A 16,475-nucleotide genomic window follows, 5' to 3' on the forward strand; every position below is an offset into this window, starting at 1 on the left:
CCATCTTTTGTAGCAAATTTGCCAATGCAATACAACATCTGATTTCTTGACTGCTTGCTTCCCTGGGTGTTGATTGTGTATTTAATTAGTGATCACCCAAATAGAGTTCTTCTAAGGCAGACTTCCAGACTTTGCTAGGGGATAGAGGATTGTTTGAGAACTTGCAGAAGGTCAGGCCTCTTAGTCAGAAGATACAAGTGGCTGATCCTCCTCTTTTTCAGGTTTCCTGATAGCAAACCAAAGACAACAGGAGTCGGACCTGTTATACTTGAAAAAGGGATAGTTGTTGATAATGAAGAGGTAAGGAAAAACATTAGCAAATGCTTATTTATATTTCTTTGGAGATGCTTAGAGCCTTTCATGAACTGGTCTCACAAACTTCTCATTGGAAAGCAAAAAGAGGGTCAAGATTTATACAGAGAAAAAGGTTAATTTGTCTAACGTTATGAGAGAGAAACAGAGGCATATAGAAAAGATACATCAGCAACAAATCACAGCACAAAACACTGGAACCAGAAACCTACTTTAGGGCAGAGAGTGTTAAGCCCCAGCTCACCTAGACGTTTTTGCCACCTCTTTCAACAAAACTCTATTTGGTATTTCGGTTGCTTGCCTGGGTTTATCATATTCATGTGGATCATCCAGGCCAACTTTAATATTGTCAGCCAGAGGTAATGTCATTCAACATACCAAAACAGAAAACATATTCCAATTTGTACAGTCTTGTGGGAGACTAATTGGGAACAGAGGTGCAATACCCCAGGAAAATTTAAGAGTGAAAGCATTTTTCCTAAGATCATTCCCCACAAAAATAATTGTTTTAAGAGAATAATCCACAAAAGAAAAATGCTTCATAACTTTTCCCCCAAGTACATTTTTCCTAGACTTGTATAATTCTAAATATACTATACCTGCCATATCTGTGAAGCAGGTTTTTCATAATATATTTTTGTTTTTAATAAATGGACCTCAGATACTAAAAACCCACTGCCATCGAGTTGATTCTGACTCATAGCGACCCTATAGGACAGAATAGAACTGCCTCATAGAGTTTCCAAGGCTATAAATCTTTACAGAAACACTGCCTCATCTTTCTTCCATGGAGCAACTGGTGGGTTTGAACTGCAGACCTTTTAGTTAGCAGCCAAATGTGTTAACTACTACATCACCAGAGCTCTTTCAGGTACTAAACCAATCCAAAACCAAACTCACTGCTGTCGAGTCGAATCTGACTCATAGTGGCCCTCCTTGGCTTTCTGAGCTTGACTGCTAACCAGAAGGCTGACGGTTCAAACCCACCAGCCACTCCTCGGAAGGAAGGTTGGGCAATCTACTTCCATAGTGATAATGCCTCAGCAACCCAAGGAGGGGTCGCTGTGAGTCAGGTCCAACTCAACAGCACATAACAACAACATCACTATAGAAGCAGATTGCCCAATCTTCCTTCCAAGGAGTGGCTGATGGATTTGAACCACCTGCCTTCTGGTCAGTAGTCAAACGCTTTAGCAAAAGATTCCATCTTTAGATTGGTCTCATATTTCATCCCATCCTCCCTACAGAAATATACAGAGGGGCTCTGCTATTCTACCTCCTTGTCTTCTCCCAACCCCCAAGGTTATCAATAGCTGACCTTTTCCTTCTGCAGCTAACACCCCCACCCCATTCTGTTCCATTCTTCCCACTTCCCTCTTCTCCATTCACCTTGCTTTATTCTCCCTTTCACTGCATGTTCCCCATCTTGGTGTACAGACCACCAACCACACTACCTGCTTGGAGGCAGCATGATCTCTGGAAATGATGATCTAAAGATAGCATGTGCTCCCCTCCTCTGTTCTGCTTTCTAACAAGACCGAGGCCAAATTAGGTGGTTCTGAGCTCCAATCTCCTCGTGTTACTACACTTGGAATTATCCTCAGATAACCCAGGGCTGAGAAAGAGGACAGCCCCCAACATTGGGAGGCAGCAGAAGGGAGATGGAAGAGGCTCAGGGCCTTTGACACCAGACACGACCCTCCAACAATCCTCCAGCAACCCAAACAAAGTGGTAGACAAAAGTGTTACCAAAATTTAGTTAATTTTTGCAACATTTCTGGAAAAATCATATACTGCAGAGCTGTCCAAGCACATGAAATACACTGTTGTGTTTTGTTCCCAGGCCAGCCGGCCAAGTTGTTGTCCCAAGAACAACCTTCCACTCACAACCTTTAGACTTTTGCCCTTGCTTTAGGACTTGCTTTCTCCTTAAAGGATACCCCCCCATGTTGATTTTAACTTGATGTCACTGCTGCAGAAACGGAAAAGGCAGAAGAAAGGGGTGTGATTCCTTGCAATGCTTTGTCCCAGTCTAAATTTTGATGCTGCCCTAATCTACTGCACCCTCTACCTGACATTTCATGAGGGTGGTCTGTGTTTCAGTTTCCATATTTCCCTGGGAGGATGCTTCAAAAGAAGTTCCCCTTGCTGTGGCCCTTGTTCCAGAAACCCAGAGAGCAAAAACATGATGCCCAATGTTCCCACTTAATTTAAGTCTGAGACCAGTTTTTAGTGAGATAAGGTGGGATGAGGAACAACACTATCTAGGATAGTTGGACTTGAAACCACTAATTCTGATTATTGTCTCTAGATTTTTGATGGAGCTGGGCAATCAAAATTTGTTCTAGAGAACCTTCAGCATTGTACAGTCCATCCAAATTTGGTAGGTAGAAAAGCATTTCCCCAAGATGTCTAACAGCAAGCTTGGCCCCTGGTAGTTTTCCCTTCGGTCTCAGAGAGAGTTGCAGAGAAGACCTCACTTAGGCCACCTAGCAACTTCCGACACTGCTGTTTATCCCACTACGTTGGCTGCTACGTAACACTTTTTCAGAAGAATTAAGTCATAAACCAAACCAAACTCACTGCCATTGAGTTGATTCCTACTCACAGCAACCCCCTTTGGGTTTCTGAGGCAACAAATCTTTACGGAAGAAGATTGCCCTGTCTTCTTTCTGCAGAGTGCCTGGTGAGTTTGAACCACCAGCCTTCTGGTTAGCAGTCAAGTGCCTTAGGTGCTCCACCACCAGAGCTCCTGAATTAAGTCATATTGCTCCTTTTATTCCGGAAACTCTTCCATCTCATTCTGTTGGCAATGAATGCTCCAAGGGAAAGAAAGGGACAAAGAGCTTCAAAGTTTTTTGGGTAAACAAATTTCAGAGTGGATGTGTTCAGTCTGTCCTCTGCCCCTAACCTACAGAGGCAAAAGATCAGCCAATGGATAGGTTACTCTTTTCCTCTCTTGACCAAATCCCTTTCTCTCTCTGGAAACCTGTCTGTGCAGGCCCACTTCTATGAGCCTTCGAAGCCGACAGCCCTGCACAGATTCCTGGAACGAAACAAGAAAATCAAGAGCTTCATGTTAAAAGTAACAGAGTATGATCAGGATAAGACCTTACTGATCATGACCAACAACCCACCGCCCTGCCCAATAAACCTGCAAGGGAAGGACATCACCCCAAAATACTTCTCCAAGGAGTTACTGGCCAAGGTAAAGACACCTGAGGAAGTTCCCTGGCACCTGATACAGACCCTGAAGAGCTAGGAATTAGCTTAGAGGAGAGAGCCAACTTAACAATAGAAAATTTTAGTTCTCAGCCCTATATGCTTCACAAAATACAATCTGGAGAGCCTGGGAAAGACCAGAATCAGAGTTCTGTAAACTGGGGTCATGAAGCTTTACTGTAGATAGAAAAAGGGGTCTTAATTGGCAACTGCTCCTCTTTGTTTTTTTTTTACCAGGATTTGGGTGAAGATCCACAGAGCAAACCCACCTTTCATACAGCAGTCCACACACACCCCGTCCCATGTCATCGACCAAAATCCACAATGCAGCAGCTCCCCTCCCACTAACTGCTCCTCTTTGATTAAAGATATTTAGTTGTAATGGACAAAGAGTAAACTCACTTCTGGTCGAGAATGAGGTAGTAGAAGATGAATCAGGAACAGAAATGAGTGTCTAAATGGAAAGGAGTAAAGAATGCAAATTGCTCATGGATGTCAGGAGAAAGGGAGAGGGAGAGAGCAGGGAGTTTACTATCCCAATAGTCAGTTGTCTATTCGAGACCTTGTTAGAGGCTAAAGAAGTTCACATTCCATTCACTAAACAATTACTGAGCACACACTTAAAAAAAAACAACCCATTGCCATGGAGTCAGTTCTGACTCATGGTGACTCTATAGGGCATAGTAGAACTGTCTCACAGGGTTTCCAAAGCTGTAATCTTAACAGAAGCAGACTCCACATCTTTCTCCTGTGAAGCAGCTGGTGAGTTTGAAGCACCAACCTTTCAATGAGTAGACCAGAGCGTTTAACCACCACACCACCAGGGTTCCTAATGCTGACAACAGAATTAATTAATTAAGTGCCTATTGTCTCTTGGGTCTTGGAATTTGAACTCTTTGAAGTTAAGCTTTTAGGATACTGCCACAGAGTCATTTTACCGGGCTAAGGAATGCATCAACAATGGGACTCCATACTCAGAGAAATACACATAGAGAAAGAGATAAACACCAGGCCTGGGTGTGTTGCTCTAAGTAGAGAAAGAAATAGAAAGCAATTGTGTAACCTTGATGTTGGAGGAATGTTCTTCCATCAGCTGACACTTGGTGAACCTTCCTGATCAGAGGCAGGACCAGAGAGTGTGCATGAGCAAAACTAGGGTATCAGCCAAATATTTGTATCAATGGACAGAGCTAAGAATCTGATTGTCAAAGACTGGTAATGTGATAATTTTACATGGCTGTCTAGAACAAGAATGACCCCAAGAAGATAGACATGGCCAATGTCTACAATGACACAGTGATATTTATACTGTATCCCCTCCTTCCCTTGCTGGACAAAGGTGAGATCATGCTCAGGAAAACATCCTTATACACATGCCTACCTGTAGGCCTGTATAAGAAGAGTGTGGGTGCTAGCAGCCAAGTTGTGGAATGTATCAGACATGTCTACCATGGTGTTTGTAATAGTGGAAGTCAGACTTGATGACCTTTCAGATCCTCTCTGGAAATCTTTGATTCTATGACCTTTGGTAATGATGAAATTATTACTTCACCAAACATCCCATTCTGTTGCCATTCACTGCAACTAAAGTGGCATGTGGCTGAGGCAGCCATCTCTCAGAAAGGAAGATAGTGTCCCCATGGCTCCATTTTCCAATTTACCAAAGTTTGGGTTTTCTAAGCACTGCACTAATTGAATCTATCTCAAGAATGGCTTCCTGTGCCATTCACTTCAAAGAGCCAGTGGTCAAGCTCAGTCAACTACTTAAGAAACTGACCAAGCTTTGGACAAGTCATCTGGTAATGACACAGATAGATATTACCCTGCTTGGAGAAGAGACTCTTCTTGTTTCAGTTTCTGGGTTCCTATTTCCCTACGTGACAGGTTCTCTTGCACCATTTTATAAGAATTGGAACTTATCCCAGGAATGTAGGCCAGCCTTTATGTCCCAAAAGGAGCTCTGGTGGTGTAGGGGTTAAGGCATTTGGCTACTAACCAAAAGATCAGTGGTTCAAACCCACCAGCTGCTCTACAGAAGAAAGATGGAGCAGTCTGCTTCTATAAAGATTTACAGCCTTGGAAACCAATGAGGGTTGCTATGAGTTGGAACCGATTTGATGGAAGTGAGTTTGGCTTTTGGTTTTATGTCCCAAGGAACTCAGTTGACTCTCTTACTTCTTCCCTCTGTAGCAAGAAAGTCAGCAACAGCACAAACCCACTCAAGACATCTACCTACCCCAGATGCCTCAGAAGAAAAAGGGCAGGCCTTGGTTAACACCAGTCTTCCCCGTGACCCTGTTGAATGATCCCGCATCCAAGCGAGAGCAGTGGTTTAGGTAAAGTTCTGGCTTTTCTTGTACTCATTTTCTTTCCTATGTTTCCTCATTCACGTTACTATCTCTTTTCAATACAATTTGACAACACTTTTTGACTGTATGTTATACATACAACTGCATAACAATAAGACACAGCTTCCTCATATGACCTCTAATCTCATTTACACTCAAATGAAAGAGGAACAGTAATGCAAGGTAGAGCATGTTCAGAGCGATGGTTTGGAAACAATGACTTATGAGCACACAAAGACACTGATTTTATTCGAAGCTGGATTCTAAGAGCAGCTTCTATGCAGTTTGGAGAGAAGAGAAGGGATTCTGAAGTTCTCCAAAGGTTTTACAGGGTGAGGTGCTGGCAGCATCCCCTGTCTTTGAACAATAACCCCACTTTGTACCAATCACCACTCTTGGGCCATTGTGGCTTTTTCTCCCCCAGAATCTCTTAGAATGTAGCTTACTTAACCCTCTGCCCTAGGATCTACTAAATGAACTTTCTTTGTTAAGGTTTTCCACTGACAATGATTTCAAGAGTGAAGGGAAGTATTCAAAGGCCTATGCTTTGCAGAAACAGAAAAAAATGTACCCTCAGCTCACCTTTTCTACCGTCTGTAAAAGAGATATGAGACAAGATGGTAAGCTCCTTTCTTTCAAAGCCATGGTTTATTGGACTTGATATGGATTGGTGGTGGGACTTCTGGGGACTGGAGACAAGGGCATGGTGACCCTAAAGAGTATTTTCCCTTGTAGCATAGAAGCTAGGAACTGATTGAGGCTCAATTGGCACTAGGCTTTGGACCCCACTTATAGCCTTAAGTTTCCAAAAAGCTCTAGCAGAGCGTTCCCAAACATTACCACCTACCACATGAGTCGTTTTTGCTGTAACAGTATTTGCAACTTTTACTTAGTATTTTTCTTTTAAAAGATTGCTTTTTGTCCTTGTTCTAATCAACACTCTATCTTCAACATCATCAGTCTGATATTACTAATTATATATTTTTCTGGAACACATTAAATCAAACTCATAAAAAATTTTAAAACATTTATGTCCAACCTAAAATCATCCAATTGTATGCATATCACATTCTGGGAAAAACTGGTCTAGAAGGGCCAAAGGCTAAGTCTATGAGTCTCAGAGGTCCTCAAGTCTCTTTGGGGTTGGGGTAGGGCCTGGGCAGAAAGGACTTGGGGTAAAGCTGCAGGGAAGAAGGTGCAATAAGAATGTTCCTCACATATCATTCATTAGCATTTATGAGGTGCCTACTAAGTGTTGGACATTTATCAAAACAAACATCAGTAATAGCATTTTCAATATGTGAGATAGATAAACTAACCAGATCCTAAAGGCTCTAAATTTTATCCAGTAGGCAATTGGGACCTATTTTAGAGCTGAATACACATTTGTGTATTATAATTCACAGGTTCTCAGGCTTCACCAGGTTATGGCTTCAAGATAAAGTCCATTTCTCCTACTAGGTTTCTCTCCTTAAGCAATTTTTGAGACTCTCTAAGGCACCTGGTCTATAGTTATCCTTGTGGTTGACTGCCTAACAGCTTTGCTAGCCATCCTCAGCCCAACAGTCCCAGAGATCCAAGATGATACTATCCCATCCCTTAACTAATTTCTTCAGGCCTCTCTGCTCCTATTGGTCAGCCCAACCCACCCCACCCACTGCCTGTCATAACTCTATAACAGCTCAAAGCAAGCTGTGCTGGTGAACAAAACTTGTTGGGTATGGCGAAGAGCTAAAAAGCAGCAGTCTTATCTTCCTTAAAAAGAGGCTACTTATTCTCTGCTCAGCTTCAAACCCAGCCTCAGGTCCTCCACACTTCCCAGCACGCCTCCAGCACATTATCCCTTCCTGGGACTCTCCTGGCATATCACCTGTCTTTGCCGAGGCTCTTAGTACACTTGGCTCAAGGAAAGGAAGAGTTTCTCCCATCCTCCCCCAAACCTGTTTCTTCTCAGTTCCAGTACAAATGACAATGAGAGAACATCTATTTCCTTCAAGGGAAGTTCCCAGCTGGGAAGAAGAGTTTGGACATCGTAAGCGAGATAAAGCAAGCACAGTAGCTGAGTCCGTTTAGTAATCAAAAAAACCAAACCAAACAACTGCCATTGAGTCAACTCCGACTCATAGTAATTCTCCTTGGGTTTCCAAGGCTATAAATCTTTACGGAAGTACATTGCCTCATCCTCCTCCCATGGAGTGGGTTATGAACCACTGACCTTCAGGGTTAAGCAGTAAAATGCCTTACTTGCTATGCCACCAGAGCTCCTTCTGTTTAGTAAAGTTGGAGTTAAATCTTAAGTGATACCATATGTAAGGATATCAACAGTGCAGCTTAAATCCATATCTAAGGGAAGAATCTGTCTAATTTTGCAAGTATAATCCTTGTCAAGGACACTCCCAAATCACATTTCTAAACGGAATGCTTAATATCTTGATCTGCAACATCTATTAGGTTGATGGTGATTTCACATTTTCCTTAAAGATCAATGAGTGGATATTTGCTTTATTTATGTTATCTAATGGGCTCATCACAGTGCTTTTGCTAAACAAGGACAATCTACTTGAAGTTGAATCAATGTCTGCACTTGTGGCAGAAGAGAAGGCTAGCAGTCTCCCTTCCCCCAGTAATGTTCCATGCTTACCAGGTGTCCAAAGAAAGAAAAAGATCATAATGATTTGGATGGGGGCCAGGAAGGCAGCTGTCTAAGAGACCAGGGATGAGGACATGTTAGCCATAGAGAGAAAGGAACAAATTCAAGAGCTATCTGACAGGTATAACCAGAAACCAAAGCAGCTGCTGTTGATTCCGACGGGGTGCTGGGTGTTCTGGGCCCTGGGAGGGAGCACCCTATTTTGGGTGTGTTGAGTATGTGTGCTCCATAGGTTTTCCAAGGGCTGATTTTTTTTTTTTTTAATTGTGATTCGGGTGAAAGTTTACATAGCAAATTCATCTTCCATACAGCAGTTCACATATACTTTGTCTCATGACATCGACTATAATGTCCCACAATGCAACAGCTCCCCTCCCACTTCCTCCCCATAGTTACCTCTTACCTGTGTCCTTCCCTCCGGTGCACTCCTGCCCCCCAAGCTGTCTCCTTGTGCACACACAGCCCTTCTATTCTCCCAGGATTGATCTCTCCAAAGAGTGTTATCTACCTAATGTAAATGTTCAGCTCATATGCCTGTCTTTTGTTTGGCTGAAAGACACAGTAGTGGGTTCAATTCCAGACCTGAAGGGGAGCTACAGGTCATAGTCTCAGGGGTTCCACCAGGCTCTATCAGACCAGCAAACCTGGTCCCTCCCCCCCCCACATGATTTTGAGTTTTGTTACACATTGTTCTCCCTCTCTATCCAGAATCTCCTACATAGATCCCCCTCCGAGTGGTTGACAGTGGTAGCCAGGCACCACCTAGTTCTTCTGGTCTCATAGTCATACTAATGACTGATTATTTTTGAAATAGATCAACAGGTCTTTCTTCCAAGATGCCTCTGGGCAGACTCTGGGCAGCTGAGCACTTAAGTGTTTGCACCACCCTGGGAGGTTTACAAAGTATAATGCGTCAGAAAGGTGGGGAGGGATTGGAGGAAGATCCCACAATGGAAGTTTGAAAGAACAGAACAGATATTGAAGGAGAAGCCATAAAAAGTGCTACTACTGAAGCCAAAGGTAGAAAAAGTTTCTTAATTACACTCTGACAAAAGAACCGACAAACAACATACACTTTAGGAGAACGCAAAGAGGAACTTGAATATACAACATGAATATAGAAGTCTCTGCAAGTTAGCCTAATAAGAGTTACACAAGAATATGGCTGAAGATAGAACTCAGAAGGGGCGGGATTAAACAAGGGGACTCTAAACTGGCACTGTGGTTTAAGCTGGAATCCAGAATAACAACGAAGGTTGGGCAGGGTGTCCGGGGTCCAAAATCTACCCTCTTGGTTATAAGCCCAGCTTTCCGGTCACTCCCGCCTAGTGGATCTCATTCCTGTCTTGCATCAAGCAGTCCTGTAGAATCCACATTCACCTCAAGGCGCCCTGTGCTTTGTTGCAGCTTCCCAGAAGTCAGAGAGTGCAGGGCTCGTTTCCAAGGCCATCTGGGAACCACTCACCCTGTCATCGCTCCTGGAAGAGAAGCCCACCAGAACTGTGCCCGGGGAGAGTGCCTTCCGCAACGGAAGGGCCCAGCAGTGGATCATAAACAATGCCACTGTCATTAAGTGAACACCAACCCTCCCGGCCTCGGCCTCCAGAGACTGAGGGGCCTGCAGACGTCGCCAACTAGGGCGTGCCAACCAAATAAAACCGCCTTCCTGCCTGCCTCGGGCGTGAGCTGCCGGGTCTCTGGCTAGGTTGGCCGAGCCCGCTCCCCGCCCAGGCCCCGCCCTATGTCCCGCCCCTCGCCCCTCCCACACCATGCTAGATGAGGAGGAGAGGGCGTGGTTGCAGCCCGCACGGGGCCAGAGCGGCGGCCCGCAGCCAGGGGCGGGCCTTCTCTCCGAGTGACGGGTCGGCCGTCCAACCGGCGGGAGGCCCCGGGGCCGGCCTTCCTGCAGCGTCTTCCGCTCGCCGGCTGCGGCGCCTGGGACTGTAGCGGTGGGTCTGGGCTCTGGGAAATCGTCCAAGATGATTAAAAAATTCGACAAGAAGGACGAGGAGTCTGGTACGCGCTGGGCCGCTCACGCCCACCCTCGGCCGCGGGGGCCCCTTCCTCCGCCTCCCGCACCTGCTCCGGGCGCAGGGGCCCCGGGGGCGTGGGCGCCGGTGTGCGCGCGGCCCCTCCCCTCGCTCCCGCGGGGGGCTGCCTGTGGCCCCTCCCCCGACCCGAGCCTCCCCTGGGAGCCTCTGGTCACCTGGCCCCGCGCAGCCTGGTGTGCGGGCTTCCTGGCGGCCCCGCCCGCGCCCCGCCCCCTGCGCCCCGCCCCCAGGCGGCCCCCCTCCCGCGTAGCCCCTCCGAGCGGCTCCTGGTGGGGCAGCCGGGAGAGTAGGCGGGCCCCTGGCAGGTGGAAGGAGACGGTGCGCGCGTCTGAGAGGCGGGGGTGCTGGGCGTTCTGGGCCCCCAGAGGGAGCACCTGTTTTGGGCCTGGGGTCGACGAGAACAGTATGCGTGTATGTGTACAAAGTTGAGGTGCATTCCACCTTAGAGTCTAATTTGGGACCTGTCCCCTGACACATAACTCTGGCATCCAGAAGTGAGTTTGGTCTGGCTGCTCGTCTCTGATGCAGTGGAAGCGGGGAAAAGGCCAAGCCACCTCCACGTTCTCAGTGTTGGATAGCCACCCTGAAGCAAGGGAGGGATGGGGTCGGTTCACCGCCCCGGGCCTTTCCAGCTTTAAGTTGCTATGATTCTCTGTCAAATTCTTGGTTTCTGCCTCACTGTACATGTGATAAGCACATAAAGTAGTGCTTGCCTTTAAAGAAATCAGAATGCCCTGCCATCATCTCATTAACCTTAACTGCTGTGGAAAGGACAGGTATCTGTAACGTTCTTGTAAAAAGAGGGCGGGAAAAGAAGACATTCGTTTCAGGCCGGCTTCCAGCCGGAGAGAGCTATCTTCCAGGATAGCAACGGCAGAGCTAGTGCCAGAATGAAAAGACCTGTATTCCATGTACACACCTGTTAGTAATGATGATCACTGAGCTAGGAGCCTTTGTGGCGCAGTGGTTAAAGCGATCGGCTGCCAACGGCAAGGTTGGCTGGTGGAACCCACCAGCAGCTCCGCTGGAGAAAGACGAGGCATTCTGCTTCCTTAAAGATTACAGCCTTGGAAACCCTATGGGGCAGTTCTACTCTGTCCTACAGGGTCGCTTTGAGTCAGACTCAATTAGAGGCAACAGGTTTGGTTGTTTTTTTTTTTTTTTTAAATCACCTGATACCCAAGTGGTCACCTCACTTAAATGAGATTTCCCAGCATTCAGTACCCTTTTGGTGTGAATGCACTTGTGCAGAACAGCTGTGACGGACATTTTTTGTTTTGTGATGTAGGTAGCGGCTCCAACCCCTTCCAGCATCTGGAGAAGAGTGCTGTCTTACAGGAGGTATGGCTGCAGGTGCACTGTGCCCCTTTCTCTCTGGTTCTGGTTTAGAATGGGGGGCAGAGAACCTGGAAATGCTGTCGGCAAGGCCTCCGCAATAAGCCAGAATGAAGGGATGTAACTGAGTTCAGAGCAGGGCAGCTTGAGGGAAAAGGGGGCTACTTGCCATGGGAGAGTTGAGAGCCTTTCAAAATGTGAAGAGGTGCAGGCTCTGCTACATGTTGGGAATTTTAAATATCCGAAGAGGGGTTTGGTGTGAGGTTACGGTAGGAAGTTATAGCTTTCAGCTCCCTGTGTTTATGTGACATATACATGATGTCAAAACTTGTGATTCATTATAAACATTGATTCTTAATTACCAGCTAAAGCTCAGAAACTGAGTTACAAATACAGAGGTAGGAAAATCAAGGTCATATCTAATAATGTATCATATCCATGGTAAAATTAAAACTAATGTTATTGGCTATTGTGGTTAAAATGTTTAATGGTTTTTATTTGATTAAAGTTGGTTGCTGTAATCTGTGATGGAAAAGGTGGACACCCTCCTCTATATTAATGTTATTGCTGTTTCCATAGGCTCGTATATTCAATGAAACACCCATCAACCCAAGAAGATGTTTACATATTCTTACCAAGATTCTTTACTTACTGAACCAGGTAAATGGTTTTCAGCTTTCCCCAGATCTGTGCCCTGGAATAGAAATACATAACATGCAGTGGAGTACTTTCTGGGAAGTATAATTATTTATTTATCTACGCATACGTGAGACTTCTTAAGGACAGCCACTGTACGACTTACTTTGTATTCATGAGGTGCTAAACCAGCTAAGTACATAGTCGATTCTCAATAAATGCCTATTGATTTGAGTTTAACAGAATCAAAAACACCCCAAACCTGTTGCCGTCAAATTGATTCCAACTCACAGTGACCCTGTAGGACAGAGTAGAACTGCAGCAGTCTTTACGGAAGCCGACTGCTACATCTTTATCCTCTGGAGCGGCTTGTGGGTTCGAACCACCAACCACTCTGTTAACAGCCAAATGCTTAACACTGTGCCACCAGGACTCCTTTGAGTTTAACAAGTGCTAGTTAATGTGAGGGAACTCTGGTGGTGTAGTGCCTAAGGCACTTGACTGCTAACTAGAAGGCTGGCAGTTCAAACCCACCAGCCACTCCTCGAAAGGAAGGTTGGGCGATCTACTTCCGTAGTGATGTTGTTGTTGTTGTTATGTGCCGTTAAGTCAAACCCGACTCATAGCGACCCCTCCTTGGGTTTCCGAGGCAGTATCACTACGGAAGTAGGATTGCCAACCTTCCTTCCGAGGAGTGGCTGGTGGGTTTGAACCGCCAGCCATCTGGTTAGCAGGCAAGTGTCTTAGCCACTATGCTACGGTAGTGATACCGCCTTGGAAACCCAAGGAGGGTTTGCTATGAGTCAGGGCTGACTTGATGGCACATAACAACAACAACAACAACAGTTAATGTGACACAGTGGTTGTGGTGATGGGCTCAAGCGTAGCAAGAATTGTGAGGCTGGCACAGGACCAGCCAGTGTTTCACTCTGTTGTACACAGAGTCGCTATGAGTTGCAGGCAACTGGACGGCACCTCACAACAGCAGTTAATGTGAGAATGTGTGTTTGCATTTGCTTAGAGATCTTTATGTCCCTCCAAAATACAGTGAAAAATCTTAGACACATTCCAGATAGAGGTTGTACCTTTTTTGGGGTGCCGAAGGGTGGAGTAGATCATAGTGATATTTTAATATTCAGATTTTATGTTTATTATTTCTATACCACGGTTACTAGCAGTATGATCCTGGGCAGGTAACTTACCTGTTTGGGCCTCAGTTTCCTTGTCTGTAAATGAGCACTGTGATAGTACCTGTTTTGTAAAGTGGAAATGAGTAAAGAAGAGGTATAAAGACCTGAGAATTGTGTTTGACACACACGAAACTTTCAGAAGTGGTTTCAGGTGGACTATATTTGTTGTAAGTGCGATGACCGTGGCTTCCAATTTGAATTATCTATGAATATTTTATCTTTATTTCATGACTGAAAACCTCATCCTTAGAGTTAATAAATTTTTGTAGGGCGCAAATGGAGATGGACATTTATATTAAATAAAATATATCTGTTCAGTAAATATTTGTCAGAGAGAGGAAAATGTCTTGCTAATGAGCCAATTGGGTACTCTAAGTAATTGTAAACTGCCTTTCATGCTGAATTCTCCACGTCTTCCATCAACATTTTATTATTCCCATGACAAATTGACTGAGGACTGGTTAAATTTTATGTGAACTCTGAAGCTCTGAGAAGTGAATGTATCATATACAATTGCTTTTAATGAAAAAATTAAATATTGAAATGGTTACATTTCAAGGAGTCTGGGATCGGTAATGGTTTGAATATTAGTGGAATAGTTTATCTAAAATAAACAAACAAAAGTGGCTCCCAGCTCTGCAGCATTTGCATCACTGGGAGCTGGTTAGAAATGCAAGATCTCCAACTTCTCTGCAGAACTGGATCAGAACCTGCATTTTGGCCAGGGCCCTTGATGATTTGTTACACACATTAATTAATGTTGGGGAAGCTCTGAGCCAAAGCGTGTTTTCAGGGCCCCTAGCCAGTGGTTTGAGATCTATCTGCAGCCCTTTAAGCCTCACTTTGTATATGACTGAGGTGGTTTTCATTGGTCCCCTTTGCCACGTTTGCTGGGACCCCTACTATATAACTGTTGTCAGCTTAGTCTTTGCTGTCCTCCCGTGATACTCCAGGCCTTGTGCTGAGCAATGGCTACAGAAATGTAGAAAGTATGATCTCTGCTCTTAGGTGGTGTAACAGTAACGTGCTGTTCTCACTACAAACTCTGCCACTGTCGTCTGCTGCTGCTTTGTAAATCGCAGTTATTTAGGGCAGTTACAACAGTTCTTGCTGAAAGGTTAAAAGACTGCTATTCTGGGACTTTGATAGCATGGTGTATGATACTGAATTGTTTTAAATAAGGAGTGTATAAATGGCCATGGGAGTTTATAAATTGAAAGAAAAAATGGTGAAGGGGCAGAGTGTTGACAAAGAGCTTGCTTCCTTGAGTTTAAAAGACGCTGGTAGAAGTAGATTAAAGCGAAAACCCTTAATGTATTTTCTTTAAGTTTTAAAACTCATTTGAATTTTACTTAGGGTGAACATTTTGGAACTACTGAAGCCACAGAAGCCTTCTTTGCAATGACTCGATTGTTTCAATCTAATGACGTAAGTGTTTTTTTTTATTCTTTTAGGCTGAAAAAGCTCCTTTTTATTTGTTTTCGCCAGGGAACTTAGAGTTTTCCAAATTGGCAGGATATCTTTAAATGCTTAATATTACGGAAAAGTTGTTTATCTTCTTAAACCTAAATGTGTTCATTAGAGGACATGTGAAAATGAAAGTATGTAGGATAAAGCTGTTCACCCAGAGATCTGCTATCTAGTCACAGAAACAGTTGATATCTCGTTTCTAGTGTGAGACTGCAGAGATGGGCTGATGCAGAGGTCAGGGGACGTGGCTATGGTATCTGTAAGTTCTTAGTCAAGTTTCTGGTGCATCTGGGGCTGCTGTTGGCCAGTGGGGCTGGCGGTTGAGAAGAAGAGCTACATGGGGTGTGGAGAAGAGGTCATGGAATAGGAAGAAGAAGGGGTCTTGGGGAAGAGGTCACGGAATGGGAAGAAGAAGAGTAACTCACAGAGTTCTCTTTTGCCCGTTCAGAGCCATATAGGAAAGTGTTGTTTCTGAGAAACGTCATTTCAGCTTAGCCAAGATGATTTAGTTAAAAACTACCTCAGTTGACCCTTATCCACTTGGCATTCATGGTCATTTCTTTTAACCACGTTTAATTTCCAAATAATGGCAACAGAACAGTGATGCTGCCATTTTGTCATAAAACCACTCTCTTTATACAACAAAGCCATGCTAACTCTCTCCCCCAAAGAGGATACAGAGTTTTACCCCTTTTTAGGTGATGTTAGTTCTTCTAGCTGAATTACATTTGCCCCTGTGAGATCCCTTAAGTACTGATGTGTAAGATTAACTACTGTTGACATATTTTATGTTAAGTGTAGGTCGATAGAAGAGGAAGAGAAAGAGAGGAAAATAATTGTTGAGCATGTAAATACGTATAAATGTAATCATTTCACACTAGGGAGAAATACCCAAAACTCTGAATCCTCATTTCTAGAACTGCTCATTTGGTCATAGATAAAAAAAAATCTCTCAACTGTTGTCGAGTCGATTGTGACTTGTAGGGACCCCTCCTTGAGTGTCTGAGGTGGTATCACTATGGAAGTAGATTGCCCGATCTTCTTTCCAAGGAGTGACTGTTGGGTTTGAACCACCAGCCATCTGATTAACAGTCCAGTGCCTTAGGTACTATGCCCCCAGAGCTCCTTGGTCATAGATGGTCTTGATAAATTCCTTTGTTCACTACCTATTCCATATTCCCCTTTCTATCAGTGAGCACTTCAGCCAGTTCCTTGTCTGATATGGTGACCCAGCCTTTCACTTGGAACGGTCTGGGCCATT

The 16,475-nt window shown here is 44.6% G+C and overlaps 2 protein-coding genes across 2 annotated transcripts in view; both read left to right on the plus strand.

The window, feature by feature from the left end:
• TSGA13 (testis specific 13) overlaps window positions 1-10,109 on the plus strand; it is a 33,604-nt gene extending 23,495 nt beyond the window's left edge. The window contains exons 2-7 of the mRNA XM_007953483.1: window positions 222-300; window positions 2,624-2,695; window positions 3,314-3,538; window positions 5,725-5,870; window positions 6,375-6,502; window positions 9,940-10,109. Of these exons, the coding sequence (XP_007951674.1) occupies window positions 222-300; window positions 2,624-2,695; window positions 3,314-3,538; window positions 5,725-5,870; window positions 6,375-6,502; window positions 9,940-10,109 (820 nt within the window). The remainder of the gene's footprint in view (window positions 1-221; window positions 301-2,623; window positions 2,696-3,313; window positions 3,539-5,724; window positions 5,871-6,374; window positions 6,503-9,939) is intronic.
• A 372-nt stretch (window positions 10,110-10,481) lies between these two features.
• The window catches only part of COPG2 (COPI coat complex subunit gamma 2), a 99,274-nt gene continuing 93,280 nt past the window's right edge, over window positions 10,482-16,475 (plus strand). Inside the window, exons 1-4 of the mRNA XM_007953484.2 lie at window positions 10,482-10,548; window positions 11,872-11,924; window positions 12,498-12,578; window positions 15,101-15,172. Of these exons, the coding sequence (XP_007951675.1) occupies window positions 10,512-10,548; window positions 11,872-11,924; window positions 12,498-12,578; window positions 15,101-15,172 (243 nt within the window). The 5' untranslated portion in view covers window positions 10,482-10,511. The remainder of the gene's footprint in view (window positions 10,549-11,871; window positions 11,925-12,497; window positions 12,579-15,100; window positions 15,173-16,475) is intronic.

This window comes from Orycteropus afer, unplaced genomic scaffold (genome assembly GCF_000298275.1).
Source record: "Orycteropus afer afer isolate SDZICR_OR568_19922 unplaced genomic scaffold, OryAfe1.0 scaffold00397, whole genome shotgun sequence".
NCBI classification, from domain to species: Eukaryota; Metazoa; Chordata; class Mammalia; order Tubulidentata; family Orycteropodidae; genus Orycteropus; species Orycteropus afer.